We start from the raw sequence: 19,487 nt of genomic DNA, 5'->3' as shown, positions 1-19,487 counted from the left end.
TCTTGTGACTTGTGAGTTTTAAGTTTGTTTGTTTTTTTTTTTAAGAATTACAGGTAGGTACATTTATATGCAATTTAAATAAGGTATAAAGAATCAAAACCAAGGCTTCCTAGTTTGAAATTATATATTCAAAAGCTTAAGGAGCATTATTTAAGTGTCACGCCCGAAACATTAAAAATTTAAAAGCCTCAAATTATTAATTTTATTATATATTCATATTGAATAACATGTTTAAAATTCATAAGACTAAGACAAAATTTAAACCACAGTAATTCTCCACACTAGAAGGTATAGTTTCTGAAAAAACCTTTGTAAAACCTGCAACACATTGAATTTGGTTGCTAAAAACGCTGTCGCAAAAAGTTACTATACAATCCAAAAATCTGCCATCGATCATCTCGCAAATTCTTTTTCAAATGTTTATTTATTTTTTCGTCTGTGATAAACAAAAAAGTTCCATGATCTTTACCATGTGCCTGCCACCTACTTAACTCAACCCAAATATTATCCCAATTTCAAACATTCTATTTTTGGAAAATTAAAATTCAAAATCATCAGGTAATGTTTTTGTTTCCGCCATAATTTATGTTGTCGTCGTATGTCCGTGTGTCTTGTTGGGTTTGAGATAGAACACACTGCGCGACGCATAATCACAATAATGTTTGCAATCTTCTATAGAGAGGTAGGTTCCTGCTGTCACCATCGAACGTTTTACGTATAGTCGACTGGTAGTCTATTTTTAACATGCGATGGTTCTTTTCGAAACATCAAATCTTGGGGATTCGAATCACCGCACCGTCACACCAAAACACGCAAATCAGTATAAGAGAACTTTCCAGCCCTCTAGCATGGGTTGATGACGACGCGTAATTTTACGTTCCACACAACTAAAGGAGTCATTACGTTTATTTGGTTTATAATCGTGCATTTACGATTATTTGAGGCACCTATCTATTGTCTGATAAATTTTGAAAAACAAAAAAAATATGGTTTATTATTGTGTTAATTCGATTTTACTGTGCGTTATTGTTATTGTAGGCTGTAAATTAGCTTCTGTTTCGACCACAGACGTCGTTACAGGTGAGAGAGTGAAGCACAATTTTTTTTTTTTTCATTTTCAAATCATATTTGATAAAAATGGAAGTGTGCAATATTGTGTGACTAAAATTTATTCTTTCTTATCCCTCAATTAAAACACTTGTGGTAAATTAAAAAATGCAGGAATACAAAAAAAAATAAACATATAAAAATCTAATCAAAATATTTGATTGAAGTGGAGTTTTTTCTTGCACATGTGCTTGCAGAAAAAAAAAAGAACTTGAAAATTATATCTTTAAAGTGGGTTGTTATAATATTAAAAATTCTGATTCAACAGTGTCTGGAATACAGTAGCTAATTGGGATTAATAAATTTATTATAATAGTCTTTTTACTATCTTAAAATTATAAAGAAAAAAGTCCATTACTAAGTGATTAATTTTGATGAAATAAGTTTATATCACACCTATTAACAAAATTTTTAACAGACAGACAATAAAGACAATTTAATTATTTCAATTAATGTGAAATAATTTAATGAACAAATACCAACAAATAATAATAATTTTAAAAAAATCAAAGTTTTCTTTAATGTTCTTAAAAAAGCTTTTACAAAAAATGCATCTTAACAAAAGAAATTAAATAACATCCCTTTTCTGGAGTTTAATTTCATTTAAGATGTTGTTCTTTTTTTCCCTTTGAAAAACGAATTTCATGCTTTTACACTGAGGGAAAAACAACTTAAAATCAACGAAAACCACGTTGATTCAACTATTTGTTGGAATGATTTTGTGTTGAAGACGAAAATTTTAAAATCAAAGTAAAACATCATAAGTTTTAAGTGGTTTGCCGTTATAAAACATCTTGAAATCAAAGTTCTTTCAACTTCAACAAAAAGCATCAATTTATTAAAAAAAAAAAAAAAAAAAATGGCAGCCGCTGCACAGTGGTCGATTTTGAGTCACTAGGTGGACTTAATTCTTTTGTATGTCTTATTGGTTTTGAATATTATTTTTAATGTGATAACGTCTTACAAATCGATGAACCCTGGTCTCCCGTTCTTCCCGTGCCTGTTAGCTGTTTTTTTCACCTTAGCTGCTATATTCATTATCAATGTACAGCTTAAACTATTACAATGGTTTATAAGGGTTATTTTGCCGAAACAAAAATATACTTTTCTGGAGGTTTTCGGTGTCCTGAACTCGAATCCGAAGTTAAAAAAAATTAATCAGCTCCCGTTTTTGAAATATTACCGTTAGAAGATGCAAAAAAACGTTTTTTTGAGTACTTCGGACCTTATTCTTTTACATAAGGAAAATTGTTTGAACATATTTAGTAACGGTTTCTATAAGAACTGTTTTCCATCTTCCAATGCCTGTTTAAATCTTTTGATGTATTTTTTATTGCCCGAGATATCCTTAATGGGAAAAAATATTTCTTTTTCCCAAATTTTTGACCGTTTTCGAGCCCTTTTGACCGTTTTTTATTTATATCTTTTTGGTTTTGATAGATATATTAATCAAATTAATAGGGAATATAAATAAAAGCCAGGACTATATTTGTGCAAAATTTCAAACATTTTCATAGTCACATTTTTGAGATAACGGTAAAAAGATGGTCTTTTTTTTGACACGTAATATCTTTTTACATAGAGCATTTTAAAATTTGATTTATTTTTATTTTGAAAAGATATAATATAACCTTTCATTTCATATATCACACATAACAGTTCATGCTCTACAAGCTTGACAATCTTGAACAATGTCCTTCCGTAAAAAAAATGGTCACCTTAAAAAGAGCCGATTGGTACCTGAAAGAGACGAAAAAAATAGTTTGCGGCGGTTTTCGGCACTTAATTTTAGCATCAAATTAAAGATAATGATTCAAACTACAAAATATAAAAAATTCACGATGGCACTCTTCGGCACTTTTTTTTAATCGTCCAAGAAGTAAAAAACAAACATCTGAGAACTATCAAAAAAATGCCTTAAAACATTCAGTTAATAGAAATAGAATCCGACTATTTTTTTCCAAAAAACAAATTGAATTTAAAAATACATACCACTAGCATTTTCTGACATTTTTTTGTTCAACTCAATTACTCACTTTTATCATAAACTATCACTTTGTAAACACTTGTTAATTCGAGGACGTTAAAATAGAGAGTGAGCAAATCATGAATGATTACATTGAGATGCTTCCCATGAATAAAATAACGGAATCAAAAAATTATTTTTGTTGTTTTTTGTTGTTTAAGAATATTTACTTTCGGCCTAACAGTATTTTTTAAGTTGACAACAACTTTTTTTTTTCGACTTTTGACCAGCTACGATGTACTGAATCGAACAGTGTGCGCTGGGGAGAACCTACAACTTTTGGGTCACTATGCGAATGCTTTACCAACGTGCTATCTCACTGTTAGAAATAATTGTGATAAAATGCAATAAAAGCTGAAATCCGACAAAAATAAAAAAAATTCTTACGTTGTTTCAATTTTATTTTAAAGATGTATCATGTTAAATCAACGTTATTCATATTACAGTGTACTTGTATTTACTTTATTTGCTATATAGGTAGGTTCTATATGACAATCAAAGGTAAAATTTTGAATTTTTCACAAAAACAATTTTTCTTGTTAAAAATAGTACGTATACGCCGCAGTGGACGTTTGTGAAATTAAATAAGAATAATGTTTTTTTTCCCGATTTCTTTAACGCAGTTTAATAGATTGAAGGCTCTACCAGACAGATGGCTGTTTATTTTTGTATAAGGGTTTAAATGATTGAAACTGTTAAGTACTCACAATATAGTGACTCACTACGTGATCAATTTTTGTTTGCATAATTGATGCAGTTTTTGGACGATATGGTGACAAAACCCAAATGGGATTTGTTGGGACTTTGGGTAGGTAATGTATAGACCCATGGTCGATATAATTTTGTCCGGGTCAAAACCTTAATGCCCTGGTGTAAATCCAATCTAAGTCAACATTTGCCTCGAAGAGGAAGTAAACACAAAATACAAACTACTATTGTTTTTTTTTTTATAGTAGGGTTATTTTTCATTCAGCAAAGTTTCCAGGAAGTCTATAAGTATTAGCTATGTTAAGTAATGGAAACAACATACAAAAGATAATTATAAAAAAAAAAGAAATAAACTTCTATAAAACTTGGATTGCACTTGTATGTTTTTATCTCAATCCGCCACACGCCGGATAAATGATTTTGCTTTTTTTTAATCGATATGATAACTAAATACTATTAATATAGTAACAAATAGGTACATAACAAAATTAAATAAATCCCATACTAATTTAGTTCAAGAGTTACTCCAAGTAAAGTCAAATCAAAATAATTGACTAACATGAACGTTAGTAGGTACCCCATATACATTTTTTGGTATGAACTGTAGTACGTGTACAGGTCAATAATGTTTATTTGTTGGCTGGTTCAAGAAAGTCAAGGTTAAGCGTTCAATGTTGTGGACGAAAATTTTAAGGTCAGTGTCAGTGACATTCGTTAATTCCATACTTTTGTCACAAAGCGCTTTAGTAAGAATAGGGTGTTTGTACGCAGTGTTTTATAGGTTGCTAAACATGATTTGTTGACTATAAGTACATAAAACTATAGCAAATTTGCTGTCCAAGTACGAAAAATATTTACGTCTTTGTTAGGAAGTTTCCATCTTTAGGATTTTAATTATTTTTTGAAAAAATTTAGTTTTGAAAACAATTTTAGAAACTAATTCATGATGGTCAGTAAGCATAATATTATTAATAATTTCAAGCTTGCATTCTCGTTTGCTATCAATTATGTATAAAATTATTAAATTGCTAAAAATTATAAATTATGATAGAAATGGATTATTTTTTTTTGTATTATTTTTTGAATGACAAACTCATAAACCGAATTTATGCCTATCAGATAATTCAACGAGCTCTCATGATGATCCTCAGGAGATACAAAAAGCTGTTTGCACAGTTACAGCAGGTGAAGTGCGAGCTAGTGCAGAAGCAATTACCACCAAGACTCTACAAGGTGTATGCGGATCAGGTGAATATAAAATTTAATAAATTGATAAATAATTAAATTAAATTAATATTTTTTTTAATTTTCAGCTGAAATGAACTTGGCTCTTCGTAATTTAGAAACTAAACTGTATAAAGAACTTCAAGAGATTAAATTACTCCTTAAAGATATTCGATACCAAAAAGTTGGAATTGTTGATACTAAAGTAAAACCAATTAGCACTCAAGAATTTTTGTATACCACAAAAACTCCTATAACCACCCCAGAAACAACTACAATTCCACAGCCATTAGAAGAAACAACAATTATTCTAAAGAAAACAAAACAACCAAATTTGAAGTCATTAATTACAAAGAATAATCCATTCAAAGAGAAAACATTTTCATATTATTGGAAACTTGAAAACTTCACGGAACATATAAATGGTTCGACGGGGAGAGTTGAAAGTCCGGTTTTTTCAATAAAAGGTAAAATTTTGAATTTATTACAAAACAGTTCTTGTTTAAAAAAAATAGTACGTATACGCCACAGTGGATGTTTGAGAAATTAAATGAGAATAATAACATCCCCTGATTTCTTTCATGAAGTTTAGTGCATAAATTTCTGTTTATTAATAGTTTGATTATTATTTAGTGACTTTCTTTCAATAAATGTTATAGGTATATATATATATGTTAAGCAGGCTTAAGGGATAAACATCCCCGAAACGTCGTTTTGAAAAGAAAAAATTGTACCTTAAGCCTACTTTTAACATACCTATAACATTTCTTTTTATTATTTTTATTATAAGGGTTGAATGGTTGAAAATGTTTAGGCAATTAAAAACTGCCTACGTTGTCAATTTTTTTTACATTAATTTAAAGTATTGAGATTTTAAAGTTCAATCTAACGTATTTTCACCTTAGTGAGGCGGCTTAGCATTAAAAAAGAGTTCAATCGTGCACTTTGTGATAAAAGCATGAAATTAACATCGTTGATAGTACTCAATAAAAGAGTTATTTTGAGATATTGGGCCACCTTGTATTCCATCCGGAAGGGTAGATACAAGACTTTTTCTGTGTTGCACTCGATTTGTTGCATATCATAGTATAGGCAATGAAACCTTTTTATTAATATGATACATGATTTCGAGGTAATTTTTAACGGCCGATCGAATAAAGTCAATACTAAAATGTCTCGACCATCATGTAAAAAGTTATTGGACTCTTTATGAATTGTCTTTTACTCAAAGATCAAGAGTCAGATTATTACCAAGTACTCCTTGAAAAAAAGTGGTAGGTTGATAAAATTTCGTGTGGACGTTTCATATATCATAGAAAAAAATAATAAAATATGTCCATCAAAAAACTTCAGGTCAAAGGGTGTTTTTTTTAGCGAGAAAGAACACTTTTGAAATGGTACCATTGCAGCGCATGGAAAATTTTTGCATTTTTTTGAACCGCATATATATTTTATACATCGTATGAGAATCAAAAATAATCAAAAAATGAATTACATTTACCATGGAATGTTGAATTTTCATGCAAAACTTAAATTGCTTGCTTTTATTTTTTATTAAAATTTCACACAAATAAATGTTTTGAAGGAGTGAGGTGCAAAAGTAAAAGTATGAAAAATAATTGTGCCGTTTGTGATAAAAGGATCAAATTAATAGGATTGTTAGTACAATATGTAACCCTCATTTGAAGATATTGCGCCACCTAATATTTTACCTATAAGGGTGTTTATAACGATGCACAGAAAGCTATTTAAATGCAATTTTGTGAAATTTGGGGTTATTAGATGGCTCATGTACATCCTCATAGGTGAAGTATTAAGTGGCCCAATATCTTCAAATGAGGGTTACATATTGTACTAACAATCCTATTAATTTGATCCTTTTATCACAAACGGCACAATTATTTTTCATACTTTTACTTTTGCACCTCACTCCTTCAAAACATTTATTTGTGTGAAATTTTAATAAAAAATAAAAGCAAGCAATTTAAGTTTTGCATGAAAATTCAACATTCCATGGTAAATGTAATTCATTTTTTGATTATTTTTGATTCTCATACGATGTATAAAATATATATGCGGTTCAAAAAAATGCAAAAATTTTCCATGCGCTGCAATGGTACCATTTCAAAAGTGTTCTTTCTCGCTAAAAAAAACACCCTTTGACCTGAAGTTTTTTGATGGACATATTTTATTATTTTTTTCTATGATATATGAAACGTCCACACGAAATTTTATCAACCTACCACTTTTTTTCAAGGAGTACTTGGTAATAATCTGACTCTTGATCTTTGAGTAAAAGACAATTCATAAAGAGTCCAATAACTTTTTACATGATGGTCGAGACATTTTAGTATTGACTTTATTCGATCGGCCGTTAAAAATTACCTCGAAATCATGTATCATATTAATAAAAAGGTTTCATTGCCTATACTATGATATGCAACAAATCGAGTGCAACACAGAAAAAGTCTTGTATCTACCCTTCCGGATGTAATACAAGGTGGCCCAATATCTCAAAATAACTCTTATATTGAGTACTACCAACGATGTTAATTTCATGCTTTTATCACAAAGTGCACGATTTTGTTGCTAAGCCGCTTCACTACCTTAAATCTGTTAGTCCACACTTTCAATGTAATTTTAATAGAAAAGAATAAAGACTCAAAGTGTTGAGTTCATGAATAATATAAGGTGGTATTCCAAAAGCATCTCATTTTCAAATGATAAAACCATTATCAAAATTATTTCGGAGCTGAACAAAAGAAGTACTTGTTTCTACATGAATCCAGCTGTCATGTGGATGGAATTTTAGAAGAAAAAAAATAGTTTTCGTCTAAACAGTGCGTATAGTTTCGCGATTGTTTTATTTTGTTTCTTTCGATTTGAGATCACATAATTTTAAAACATTTGAATAAAATGATCATAGCGCCACTCAAAAAATCATGATAGTCAGTTTTTACCCTTTTTTTTTCATTTTGAAATTACGTACAATTTTGTTTTTTTTACTTCCTCTTAATAGGTACTACTATATTTAACTTTTCCTGGCAAACAAAAACAAGCAATCACAACATATTCCCACCAATTTCCTAAAAACGAATGTTTTTTGTATACACGTATACGCCGCAGTGTACTTCGAATCAATGTTTTTATATCTTCTTTAATAACCAAGAATGTTAATAACACCGGCACGGCACTAAAAAAAAAAAAAGTGGGGCTAACAACGAACTAGACCCACAGAGGTTTAGTTTTTTTTGTTTTCAATATTTTTTTTAGTACGTATACGCCATAGTGAACCTTAAATGATATGAACATTCTATGTTTTGTAAAACTTCACAGCTTTCCTTATTGTTATCCTAATCCTTGATTCCTTAATTGGTTTTAAACATTTTCATCTGCAAATATGAATATTTTTTCTTAAGTTAATAAAATATTTCCACAACTTTCAGGAAAACCACTTCGAATCAAAGCATCATTTAATCACCTTCGTCGAGACTTTTTATACCTACATCTAGTTTATGCTGTGTTTGAGAATCGTGATAAATTTACAAACAACATTGTATTGGATACTGGTGGAATATTTAAGCATATCGATGATAAAGTACTTTTCAATTATAAGATCTCAATTTTAGATCAAGTAAGTTATTAAAAATTAAAATCAATTCCATATCCTTTTTACCATAAACATTTTTGTTTCAGAAAAATGGTTCAAATGATTTAGTATCTCAAGATTTTAGCACATTGGATAGTGGTTTTCCAATTCCGATGAGTGCACTTTTATCGCCAACTTATTCAAAAAACAATTCATTACTCATTCAAATTTCTCTGTATTTATGATTTTTATTTGATTTTTTTAAACTTTTTGTTGAAATGAAGAAAAGATTAAAACAATGATTTTTTTTTTGTATGCACTCGTATTTTGAATTTTGTTCTTAAGTTTTGCAAAAAAGGGAGTGTAGATTGTATGTATAATAGAATTTTAATATTTATTTCATGCATGCTATTAAAAATTTTTCTAAATTTGCAATATTAATTTTTTTAAGTTTTTTCGCCTAAAGTTAAAAACAAAAAAAAAAAAAAATGATCATAAAAACCGTCAACAGTTAAACAAAAATAAAAGATGTGTGTATTTAGTTTACAACTTGCTTCTAGCACCCTTGGATCTAATATCCAAATGCGGCCTAGCTACTGGATACAATTCCTTGCTTGACTTGAATGCTGATAAATCGTTGAGTTTTGTATGACGTTCCATATTGGTTAAATCGGCAGCATCAGCCTCTTTGTCAAACTGCGTTGAAACAATGTGCACTGAAAGAACATGACGTTCTGGAGCATCGCGGCTAATATGAGTCTAAAAAGAGAATTTAATTTTTTTATTCAAAAACCATATTTATTTATTTTCAAGGTTTCTCACTTTCATATATTCAAGAAGTTCCTCCTTGGAAAGTTTTCGCAAAATAGCAACTTCAGTTTCGGCTCTATCAAAGTGATACTGAGTGAGAGTGATTTCATTGAACAATTGGGTAAACTTCACCCAGAAACTCTTTGCTTTCTCTAGCTTCTTATTGGCAAGTGCTTCTTTGTGATTTTCGAACTCATCAACAGGCATTTCTTCAACTTTTTTCTACCAAAAAAATATAGATTAGGATTTTTATATTTGTTATTATTTTGAAAGAATTATATCTTACCACAATGTCTTCAATAAAATTCTCAATGCGGTCTTCAACATACGCTGGATGCCGCGTGGATTGCACTAAAATTCGCAGACCAGTTCCTCCATTTACTTTTCGAGAACCACAAAAAACAATATAGCCAAGTTGTTCCTAAAAAAAATATTGATGTTAAAAATTTGAAAGGCCAAAAACAAACTCACTCATTACCCACCTTAGTTCTTAAAACATCATAGCAGGGTTCTGTAAGAATTTGTGAAACAAGATCCACCAACACCATTGATCGATCATTTTGTGGGCCACATTGCAAGTATAATTCTGCACACGAAGTCTTGTGGAATTCGTTTGTATTTTCGAACAAATAACTTTCTCCTGGAAATTATAGTTTGATTGGTCCAAAAAAATCTTACTTATTTCTTTCAGTTTTTTTTTTAACATACCATTACACAATTTGTACTCTCGTTTCTTTAACATTTGTCGCGCTAACAGTGGCAGGATTATAGAATTTGTTGTTTCAAGCTTTTTATTTATAATGCTCGAGATTTCTAGAGCACGTTGTTTAGTAGCATTACCAAAAATAAAGCATTCAGTGTGTAATCTTGAAAAGAATTCCTTTGCAAAGTATTCAACTCGTTCCTTTGTAACCACTGAAAAGAAAGTTTAATGATTTTATTAAAAGTTTCTCTACAGATCTTATCCATCAGATTGATTGTTATGTCGTTATGTTAACTTTACGACCATTTGTTTTTCGCTAGTATACTTTGAATAAAGAGCGGTCAGAAGTCTGGAAACATTTCAGTTGACGCGCAAAAGTGGAAAATAAGCTCAACCTACTTGATGTCCAAAACTGAAAAAAGAACAGCTGGGATCGAGCTTATAGAGAAGTTGAAGCAAAGGTCGATTCTGGAATGTAAGTGCCGCCTTAAATTAAGGGGTCGTATTTCAAAAACTCTTTACTGACTCAATTTGTCAATTTGACGTACGCAAGTTTAGTTTGCTGTCCGGCAATCAGGGCAATTAAACTCAAAATTACGGCATATATTCAAAGACTGGCTTGTATTGGTAAGTCTTAAGACACGACTAGAAGAGTCACAGCCCTAGAAACATTCCTTTCCTTACAGATTACAAAGCTGATAACCATTTTTTCATGTCTAAAGTAGGAATATGTGATGAGTTATTTGACCAAGTGATTACTTAATTAAGGATGTTTGAGAAAAAATTTTAATTTTATCAAACATCTTTAATAAAATAGGCGTATTGATATTTTTCCAGACATTCAGGCGGGAATTCCATCCGATTAATAATTAATTATTAGAAATCCCTGGACAAATAATAAAAACAAAAAAACAAAGGAGTCCACATTGCGAGAATGGACGTAGCCACATTCCACAAACGTCTATTCCTTTTACTCCTAAATGCCGAAAACCATAATGGATTCTTTAAAATTTGGAACCTAACCTAGATATGCTGCAGCGAAAATGAATGCAGCAGAATGGATACAAAAATGCTGTGGAAACAACCTATTTTTAAATTTTCGACAGTAAACAACACTACTTGAAACTTGCTTCGGGTTTTAAAACCGGAATTTGAAAATTTGAAGGTAACCTATCCACCGAAGTGCAAACTGTGCAGTGTATTTGCATAACCTGTAGACAGAGAGAAATTGGGTAAGAGACCTAAGAACCAATGTCGCCGCTCAGCATACAAGAGGTTGAAGGAGCTTAAATAAGGTTTACAAAACCGCTGGTCGTCCTGTGCAACTCTTTCAATACTCAGATGATTTGCAAATTGGAGGCCGCTTCTACCAAATCATCAATCATGTATGGGCTTTTTGTCTAATATTCAAAAAAGGTGATACTACGTCTTGCACTGTACACTCATTAAATGCTTGCTCTATCTAGAAAAACCTTATTCTCACAGTACAGCCTTATAACACCGAACAAAAAATAAATGCGTTTATATCGATCCCTTTCGATACAAAAATTCTTCGACCAATATACAATATTGTGCGCGAGATGGGCGAATGGCTGTAGTACAAAAAACTACACGAAAAAAAAAACTAAATAATTAACTTACAACTCATTGCATCTAGCAATTCATTTTTCGACCACGCATTCTCAGTAAGTATAAGAGCCAAATAATAGATAGCATGTTGGAATGGCTGTTCTGCTTTGAAGTTCTTCAATGACCTTATGTAATCCTCCTTCAGGATATCAAAACGTTTTTCATCGATTTTAAAATCGAAAAGATGTTCCAAAACTTTTGCCAGCAAAACATCTTGTTTGTGGTTGTAACCTTTAATATTTACCTAAAAATTTAAAAAACAAAATAATAAATTTCCAACACAATTAAGAGCACAAAAACTTACACTTATTCCTGACGAAGTATTCATAACTTCTAATTTCAAACCAGCCAATTCAGCATCATACAAATAATCATTTAGTTGATCTTTCAACAATGCCACCAACATACGATTCAAATTGCAATTAAGTGGATCAGAATAAACCATTGGATTGGAGAAATCAAAATCCATGGCAACTTTGGGTGTAAGAAATTCATCATCTTGTTTGTGCCAAACACGAAGAATCGGTGTATCCATTATAACAACTGGATTCTTATTCATATCTGGATCGAGTGGCATTAGGGTGAAATCAGTGGGAATGAAAGCATTGGGTGCTGGTAAAGTTAGATTTTCGTTGCGTTCACAGTTACCCCAACGCTAAAAATTGGAAAAAAATTCATAAGAAATTCCCATTAAAGAATCAAGAACTCACTTTAATTGTTTTAGCATCAATTTCCACAGTATCATATTTGGTGCCATACCAAGGCTCGCTCTGCAATAATTGGGGTTCCAAACTTTGACTCACAATAATAATTCGACATTTCTCTGGAACCAGTTCATTGAGAAGGCTAGTGATAAGCTCTGGTTCCCATTCATTGATTAAGTACGGTGCCGTTAGAACCTCTTCCAATGGATACATCTGTGGTCAACAAATCAAATGAAACTCTGAACTTTATTAGACAAGAAAAGTCATTTCAGACCTGCATAGAAGCAACCACATTGGTAACCAAATTCTCTGGCAAATCCTTCTCCTTAAACCTAAAGTGCATCTTATTAATGTCACAGCATTCGTCGAAAATCCATTTTTTAGGGCCTTCCTCCCGCAACATTCGGATGTACTAAAAAATTAAACGTTTCAAAACAAACCTATCGGATTTATATCTTGTTGAGATTCTAACCTGGAATATAATATGAACAATATCATCGATATGTTCCATACCGTCTTGGGTAAGATCAACAACAATCTCAAAGAAGCCAAATCCTCGAACTGTATTATTATGACCAGCTATCAAACTTAAATGAAAAAATTTGTCTTTTAGTCAGAAGATTGAGGAAAATAAGTAAACAAACTTACTCATTGCACCAACCACGTTGACGGAGTTCATAAAGAATACTTCCCTTTGCTTCGTGTCCAACTAAATGAATCAGATAACCATCGGGCTGTTTGAAACAAAATACAAAAAAATAGAAATCAAACGAATAACCAAGAAATTCATCATCTTACCGCAGATTTGTAGTATTCACTTAAATCGTCTGTGGTAAAACTAATTGTCAAGGAACGTATATCCTTGACTGGTGTAACCAGTAACTTTTTACCATACTGATTCTCATCGAATGGATTTCCACGCCAAATTGGCAGCTCAACTTGTTTGTTTTCGATTGTGGCGAATTTTGAAATGACCATATCTTCTAATTCATTCAGAGACTCTGTAAATTCAAAAATTGTTAGTATTAGTTACAAATATTAATCATTTCAAAACTAACCTTTTCCAATCACTGCCAAACTCATAATATTCGATGAATACCATTTCTTATGAAATTTCAGTAATTCTTCTCGAACATCAATGTTCATACTTTTCGGTGTATCACACAATGATTTTTTATTGCCACTTCCAAATTTGCTATACGGATGATTAGGTTTAGCTAGATGTTTATTAACTTGTCTAACTCTCCAGATGTCACTTGAGAGATTCTTTTCATATTCTGAATTGACCTTTAAATATAAAAGAGTAGAGTTAGAATTTTTGTATAGACCATGTACCGGAGTTATAAGCTTACAGCATTAATTTCACGATCAGTAGCACTAGGAGTGAATAATGGTGAAATAAAGAATTGTGCAAAACGATCCAAAGCTCCATCGAGTTTATCAGATGCAACATGAAAATGATATTTGGTCATGTGCGAGTATGTAGCTGCATTGCAACTTCCACTATTTTGCGATACATACATGGCATAACCATTCTCGTGTGGATACTTTTCGGTGCCAAGGAAAAGCATATGCTCGCAGAAATGAGCTAACCCGGGTAAATCATCGGGATCGGACATGTGACTGAAAAAAAAGACGGTTATTGTTAAATTTTGTAAAATTAAAGAGCGGCAATTGTATTGTGAGTATAAATTCATGTTTTATTTATTTTTATTTGTTTTAATTTCATTGTAATAGTCTAAGTGCCGGTTTGTTCACAGTCGATTATCTTTTAATCAAGGATTATTCCATACAAAAATCCTTGATTAAAAGATAATCGAGTGTCAACAAACCGGCCCTAAGAGTCGGCAGCAGATTTCTTGCGCGAGAGATAACCGATTTATATTAATAGAGCAAGGAGGTCCATTTATAGCGATAACAAACATGTAAGTCTGCCGGCTTGTATCGGCGCCGATTCTGGGAAAAAGTGCAACGACACTGCAGTTTTTTAAATGGTTATGGAACAAAAAAAAAAAAAAAACAACAGTTTATCATTCCCTAAAACCAAAAAAAAAAATTGGTTTAAGTGAGTTTAGTCATTACCTTCTGTCCGAAAAATTCAATTGAAATGTGAAAATTCACGAGAATTCAAATGCATATTGTGGGCAGATGGATTCGTTTAAACTTTGATAAATTATATTTTTGGTATCACGTATTATAGACACAGTAATTCGTTTGGTATCATAATCATTTGAAAAAAATGCACTGTTTTTGCACTTTTTCTCAAAATCGGCACCGATACAAGTCGTGGATAACGTCTTATTTTGAATTAAAAAAAAAAATATTGTTTTGAACTATTATTAACGGTACCTGCCATACAATAGTATTTTTGATTTCTGAATTTCTCATAAACGACTTGGTTGATTTTTATACAGAAACTTTTGAGTAACCTGAAAAATTTGAATTTATAGATTTTCGTTTTATCACATTTTGCGGGTCATTTCATACTGATTTTTTAGTTTTTTTTTATCATAGATTTTGCTGGAAAAATGTATTAAATGAAAAGTATTTCGGTTCAATTGGTAAAATTAAAATTAACAAAAATGGTATGATTTGCGTGCATATTTATGTGTGAATAATTTTAAACCTAGGAAAAAAACCTATTGTTTTTTTTCGAAATCAGCACCCTCCAGTCAGAAATGATAAACAACGGTCTAAAAAATGTTGTATGTTAAGCAGTGTAATCAATATAAAAGCTTTTCTCAAAAACGGCTCTAACAATTTAGATTGAAATTAGTCCGTAAATTGTCGCAAAAAACGTCGTTATTTGAAATAAAAAAAAACAACTGATACCTTTAATAGAACTGTTTTTTTTTTTTTTTTTTGTTATTTCTCATTTTCTTATCAACGACTCAACCGATTTAAACCAAAATTTGTGCAGCGAACTGATTCAATTAAAATTAAGACTACTTCTGATTAAGTCTATGATCGACTTAGGGAATTTGTTTAAATTCAGACACTTAGAAAATGTATGCCCGTACCTGGGCGAAACGCTTTATACATTTTTGGAGTTGAGGTCACTTGAACTTATAATGAATATTATATTCAATCACTCCACTTAAAATTAAAATAATTTTAATAATTTTTTATTCTTTTTGTTATTTTTTTTCTTCGTTATGATCGACTTATTTATTATGTGAAAGATCTTAGATATTAAGCCTTATTGTGAGTTTCACGTTAACAAAATTTCACGGCTGGTTGAGAAAAATAAAATGGTGTCTGCCCAAAATAATTAAAAACATTGCAGTTGAAATGAATGTGAAATGTGAATATAATGATAAGATATTAGATTTTTTTTTTCAATTGTTCTTTCATCGTTAATAGGCTTTTTTTTTATTGTAGATAATTTTATTCGTGCTTATTTACATTAAAAGTTTCTATAAAATGATACAATTCACAGAAAGGATTAATTTTTGTTTACAAATTTATTCAGAACGATACCTATTTAGCTATCGTTCAATTACCGTCCAAGCACAATCGTATTATAATCCAATCATCATCGAAACGATATCTTTTTTCGATAATCGAGTTACGGAATGACCTCTAATGGTACTCATTTCGTATGTTGTCTATTGGGGGTCATTCCGTAACTCAATATAGCACCTTCAAAGTATGCAATTTCATGACGACAGACGATACGAAAGTGATTGAGTTACGGAGAGAAAGTCAAAACCCATCACGTTTTCTATTATCGTTTTGATAAGAGAAACGTAAGAAATGGTTTGAGATTTGGATGTTTGGAATTGAAATTTATGAAAAACAATCATTGCTGTGTTGTCCTTTGGAAAATTTCAATTCAATTGTTTCCATCTGCGCCTAAAAGTATACTTTACTTTTGAAACGATTTTTACTTCATTTTCTTCATTAGATTGTTGCAAATGTCGACACGTGCACTTAGTCCCTCAGGGCCAAATCCTTGTTCACGCGAACTACACACACCAAGTGAAAATTACTATGCACTCAAACCTCAAAGGTTTATCTTCCACCCATGATAGTTTCTGTTTATCATCATGTTCTCTATGATTAAGAACACATTTTTATACATTTTTATAGATTTTCTTTTCATTCGAACGTAAACCATGTTATTAAGGTGCCATTAGTGTTTTTCTTTTTTTGTTTATTTAAATGGGTATATCACCCTTTGACATTTTATTACTACCAACTTTCAACTCTACTTAAATATTGTAATGGATTACTGTTGTAACCTTTAACCTTTTTATTTTGTTAATTTATTTAATAAGGATAAAATTTACATATGTATCTACTTAATTTGGTTAGAAAAGTTAAATAAATTATAGGATATCCTACATTTTATGGAATAATTTAAATCTAAAAAACTATACCTTTCATTAGGCAGATTAGTTACGTAAGAGTTAATTAAAAATAAATATCATATTTCGCTGACTAACTATCTATCAAGTATATTCAATAAAAGTGAGATCAGAATAGATTGTTAGTAATGCAATTGTGTTGTTGTTGTTGTTTGTCATCTAACTTACCCAACTTCAACAGACAAAGCTGCTGCTGAAACATCTGTCTTCGGATCACTAATGAGCAATACTTTCATGCCATTGTCTAGCTGAAGACCACGGTACTCTCGGTTATCCTGTTGCGACTTTGCAATAGTCAATCTGTAAAATTTGTATAACAAAAAAAGTCATAATGAATGATTTAGTTGGTATCAATTTGTGATGAAATTCACAGAATGATGAAGAATGTCTTCTCTTTTTGTGACATCATCAATAACCAACAAAATTATGTTGCCAATTAGAATAATGGCTTAAATCTTATAAACAAAAATAAACAAAACAACAAACCTAGTTAAATTTTCCAATTCTTTTGGTTTCTTGACTGGGATTTTGTTTACGCATGTTCCTTCCATACTGAATGTTGTGCTTCTAACGTTGTTACTTGCACTTGAACTGCTGCTGCTCGTATTATTGCTGATGTGTAAGAAACGTTGTTTTATTTTGAGTCCGTGCGTTGTTGATATATTCGTTTGTCTGTAAAACGATTTTTTTTTTTATATTTTTTGGTTTGTAGGAATTTCAATCAAATATAAATATTAAATAAAATGATATAAGGCAAACCTTGATAAATGCGATTCACATATTGCGAAGGTAAATCGTGTCGCTTGACGAATCAACATTTAGCGCGTACCACCTACAAAAAGGAGACGAGGAATATTTTGTCTTGTTTTATTATATTTTTTGCGTTTTTGATGATTTATATGACGACGCAACGACAACGATAAATGATTAAATGATGATGATAATGGATAAAGAACTTGCTTTTAACTATTTTTTTTGTGTGTGGCCAACACAACACAAAAAACACACACGAGCTGGTGTGTTTTTCTTTTATGCAAATTTCAATCGATTTTCAATGATTTTTCTTTTTATTTTCCATTTCTTCTTAACGTGAGAGGGTTAAGTGGGTGTAGATGTAGTAAGTACTTACGTCTTGACTTGGGTTTTATAATTTGGATTGGATTTTTTCCTGTATGAGAATTTTTTTATTTCGTTCGTACTCACGACGAAAAGGATAAAAAGTGTGTTGGTCGAAAATTTTTTTTTTTTTTATATATTACAGAAAGACGAAAATTGATACAAAGAAAGAGGTGAAAACAAATATATATACGAATGTCAGAACAAAAAGGAACCAGCTGATTTTGATTAAAAGTGTGGTGAGATTTGGGTGAAATATATGGAAGCGTTCAGATTTGTAATCGTGGTGAATTATGGAAAAGATCTGTTTGTGATAAAAATAAAAGAGTTTCTTAAGGTGCTCACACATCAAGATGGTGTGAGTTTTTATGTGACTCGCTAGCATACACTTTCGAAAAAATGAGAAAAATAAATATTTGATGATTGATTAACATTATCTAGTGAATCACTAGACGCGTCCCACCAAGAAAAAATCTCTGTTCGAAATATATTATTTCGTGAAGCAAACTCAAAATAATAACATATTCATCAAAATTTCATTCAATTTTTCATGTTTTTTGCACTTCTACAACTGCACACCACCAAAAACCAAACGTAAAAAAATAAAAAACAAAATTATATATATGTATATACTGAGAAATGAATCCAAAAAATTTTCTTCTCAGAAATCTCCGAAAAAAAGTGAGCCCTCGGCTGAGATTTTTTGTCTCACTTAAAAAATCTCTAAGCCCTCAGAGATTTCTCTTGGTATGACTCATCTACTGTGTCTTCAATAATAAGCATAATCTGTAGTAATAAATACTGAAGCAAATGTCAAAACGAGTTTAACATTTGTTTTTCATTTTCAAAATAGAATTTTTTTAAATTCCACTGGTCCAGTATCACTTTTACAATTGTACTAGACCATTTGATCGTGTACACCTCTATTGAATTTCATTAATTTTGCAAGATGAACAAAAATTGACATCATGTTTTAACTAACATTTGGGCTGTAGTAAAAAAAGGCTATAAGATAATATTTTATATTAGGGGTATTCGTGAAATGGTGTAAAATCTGGGTAAATCTGGTAAACGTGGTAAAGTGCTAAATGTGTTAAAATTTTTTATGGATTTGACAGTTCGATTACCATTTTACCAGGTTTACCTAGAATTGCATGAATTCCCCCATTATATTAGGTCTGTTTGGGTACTGCCTTAAGCCTAGTATACTGATGAAGCGAAAAGAAATTTTCCATACAAAATTTCGTTAACGAAATCCTGAACGGAAAATTTCGTTTTGCTTTTCGTTTTTCAGTACGCAGTTCTAGCGAAAAATTGGAGAGTTTTCACTCATTTGTCACTTACTTTTTACTATCCTGCGCATTTTTCTTGACTCCAAGAGCAGTGTTGACGGTTTTTTTCACGTTGATTTTTCTTGATATTAAATTAATTTTGATTTTTTTTATTTTGACTTTGACATACTCGATGATATTTTTTCGTTAGCATTTTCGTTGTTGACTTT

At 30.9% G+C, this 19,487-nt stretch overlaps 2 protein-coding genes across 3 annotated transcripts; one reads left to right on the top strand and one right to left on the bottom strand.

The window, feature by feature from the left end:
* The first annotated feature begins 823 nt into the window (after positions 1-823).
* Positions 824-8,915, top strand: LOC129919654 (uncharacterized). Its single transcript, XM_056000613.1, has 5 exons — positions 824-1,080; positions 4,961-5,089; positions 5,155-5,532; positions 8,512-8,699; positions 8,762-8,915. Exons 1-5 carry the CDS (start codon positions 987-989, stop codon positions 8,897-8,899), a joined length of 927 nt encoding a protein of 308 aa, XP_055856588.1. The 5' UTR covers positions 824-986; the 3' UTR covers positions 8,900-8,915.
* A 250-nt stretch (positions 8,916-9,165) lies between these two features.
* LOC129919648 (insulin-degrading enzyme) lies at positions 9,166-18,132 on the bottom strand. Of its 2 annotated transcripts, XM_056000603.1 has the most exons (18): positions 18,000-18,132; positions 17,630-17,702; positions 17,357-17,542; positions 17,039-17,170; positions 13,853-14,123; positions 13,559-13,787; positions 13,299-13,501; positions 13,149-13,234; positions 12,973-13,087; positions 12,775-12,912; positions 12,507-12,713; positions 12,101-12,451; positions 11,809-12,040; positions 10,173-10,379; positions 9,947-10,104; positions 9,751-9,885; positions 9,477-9,686; positions 9,166-9,413 (listed from the first exon to the last, which is right to left on the bottom strand). In XM_056000603.1, the coding sequence occupies exons 2-18, from the start codon at positions 17,686-17,688 to the stop codon at positions 9,198-9,200; spliced, it is 3,135 nt and encodes a 1,044-aa protein (XP_055856578.1). In that variant the 5' UTR covers positions 17,689-17,702; positions 18,000-18,132; the 3' UTR covers positions 9,166-9,197. The 2 variants fall into 2 exon arrangements, with proteins under 2 accessions (XP_055856578.1, XP_055856579.1); XM_056000604.1 differs by lacking the exon at positions 17,630-17,702 and having other exon boundaries at positions 18,000-18,126.
* Positions 18,133-19,487: the final 1,355 nt, after the last annotated feature.

Source organism: Episyrphus balteatus, chromosome 4 (genome assembly GCF_945859705.1).
Source record: "Episyrphus balteatus chromosome 4, idEpiBalt1.1, whole genome shotgun sequence".
Taxonomy (NCBI): Eukaryota; Metazoa; Arthropoda; class Insecta; order Diptera; family Syrphidae; genus Episyrphus; species Episyrphus balteatus.
This window is presented reverse-complemented; position numbering and strand designations above follow the sequence as displayed.

What these genes read in the sequence shown, in the direction of transcription:
- LOC129919654 (XM_056000613.1), top strand. Translation starts at nt 987, where the DNA reads ATGGTTTATTATTGTGTTAATTCGATTTTACTGTGCGTTATTGTTATT. An exon ending in TCCGGTTTTTTCAATAAAAG is followed by an intron (nt 5,533 to 8,511) that starts GTAAAATTTTGA and finishes CACAACTTTCAG; the next exon opens with GAAAACCACTTCGAATCAAA. An exon ending in AGATCTCAATTTTAGATCAA is followed by an intron (nt 8,700 to 8,761) that starts GTAAGTTATTAA and finishes TTTTTGTTTCAG; the next exon opens with AAAAATGGTTCAAATGATTT.
- LOC129919648 (XM_056000603.1), bottom strand. Translation starts at nt 17,688, where the DNA reads ATGTTGATTCGTCAAGCGACACGATTTACCTTCGCAATATGTGAATCG. An exon ending in CTGATCGTGAAATTAATGCT is followed by an intron (nt 13,788 to 13,852) that starts GTAAGCTTATAA and finishes TTATATTTAAAG; the next exon opens with GTCAATTCAGAATATGAAAA. An exon ending in ATGATGTTTTAAGAACTAAG is followed by an intron (nt 9,886 to 9,946) that starts GTGGGTAATGAG and finishes TATTTTTTTTAG; the next exon opens with GAACAACTTGGCTATATTGT.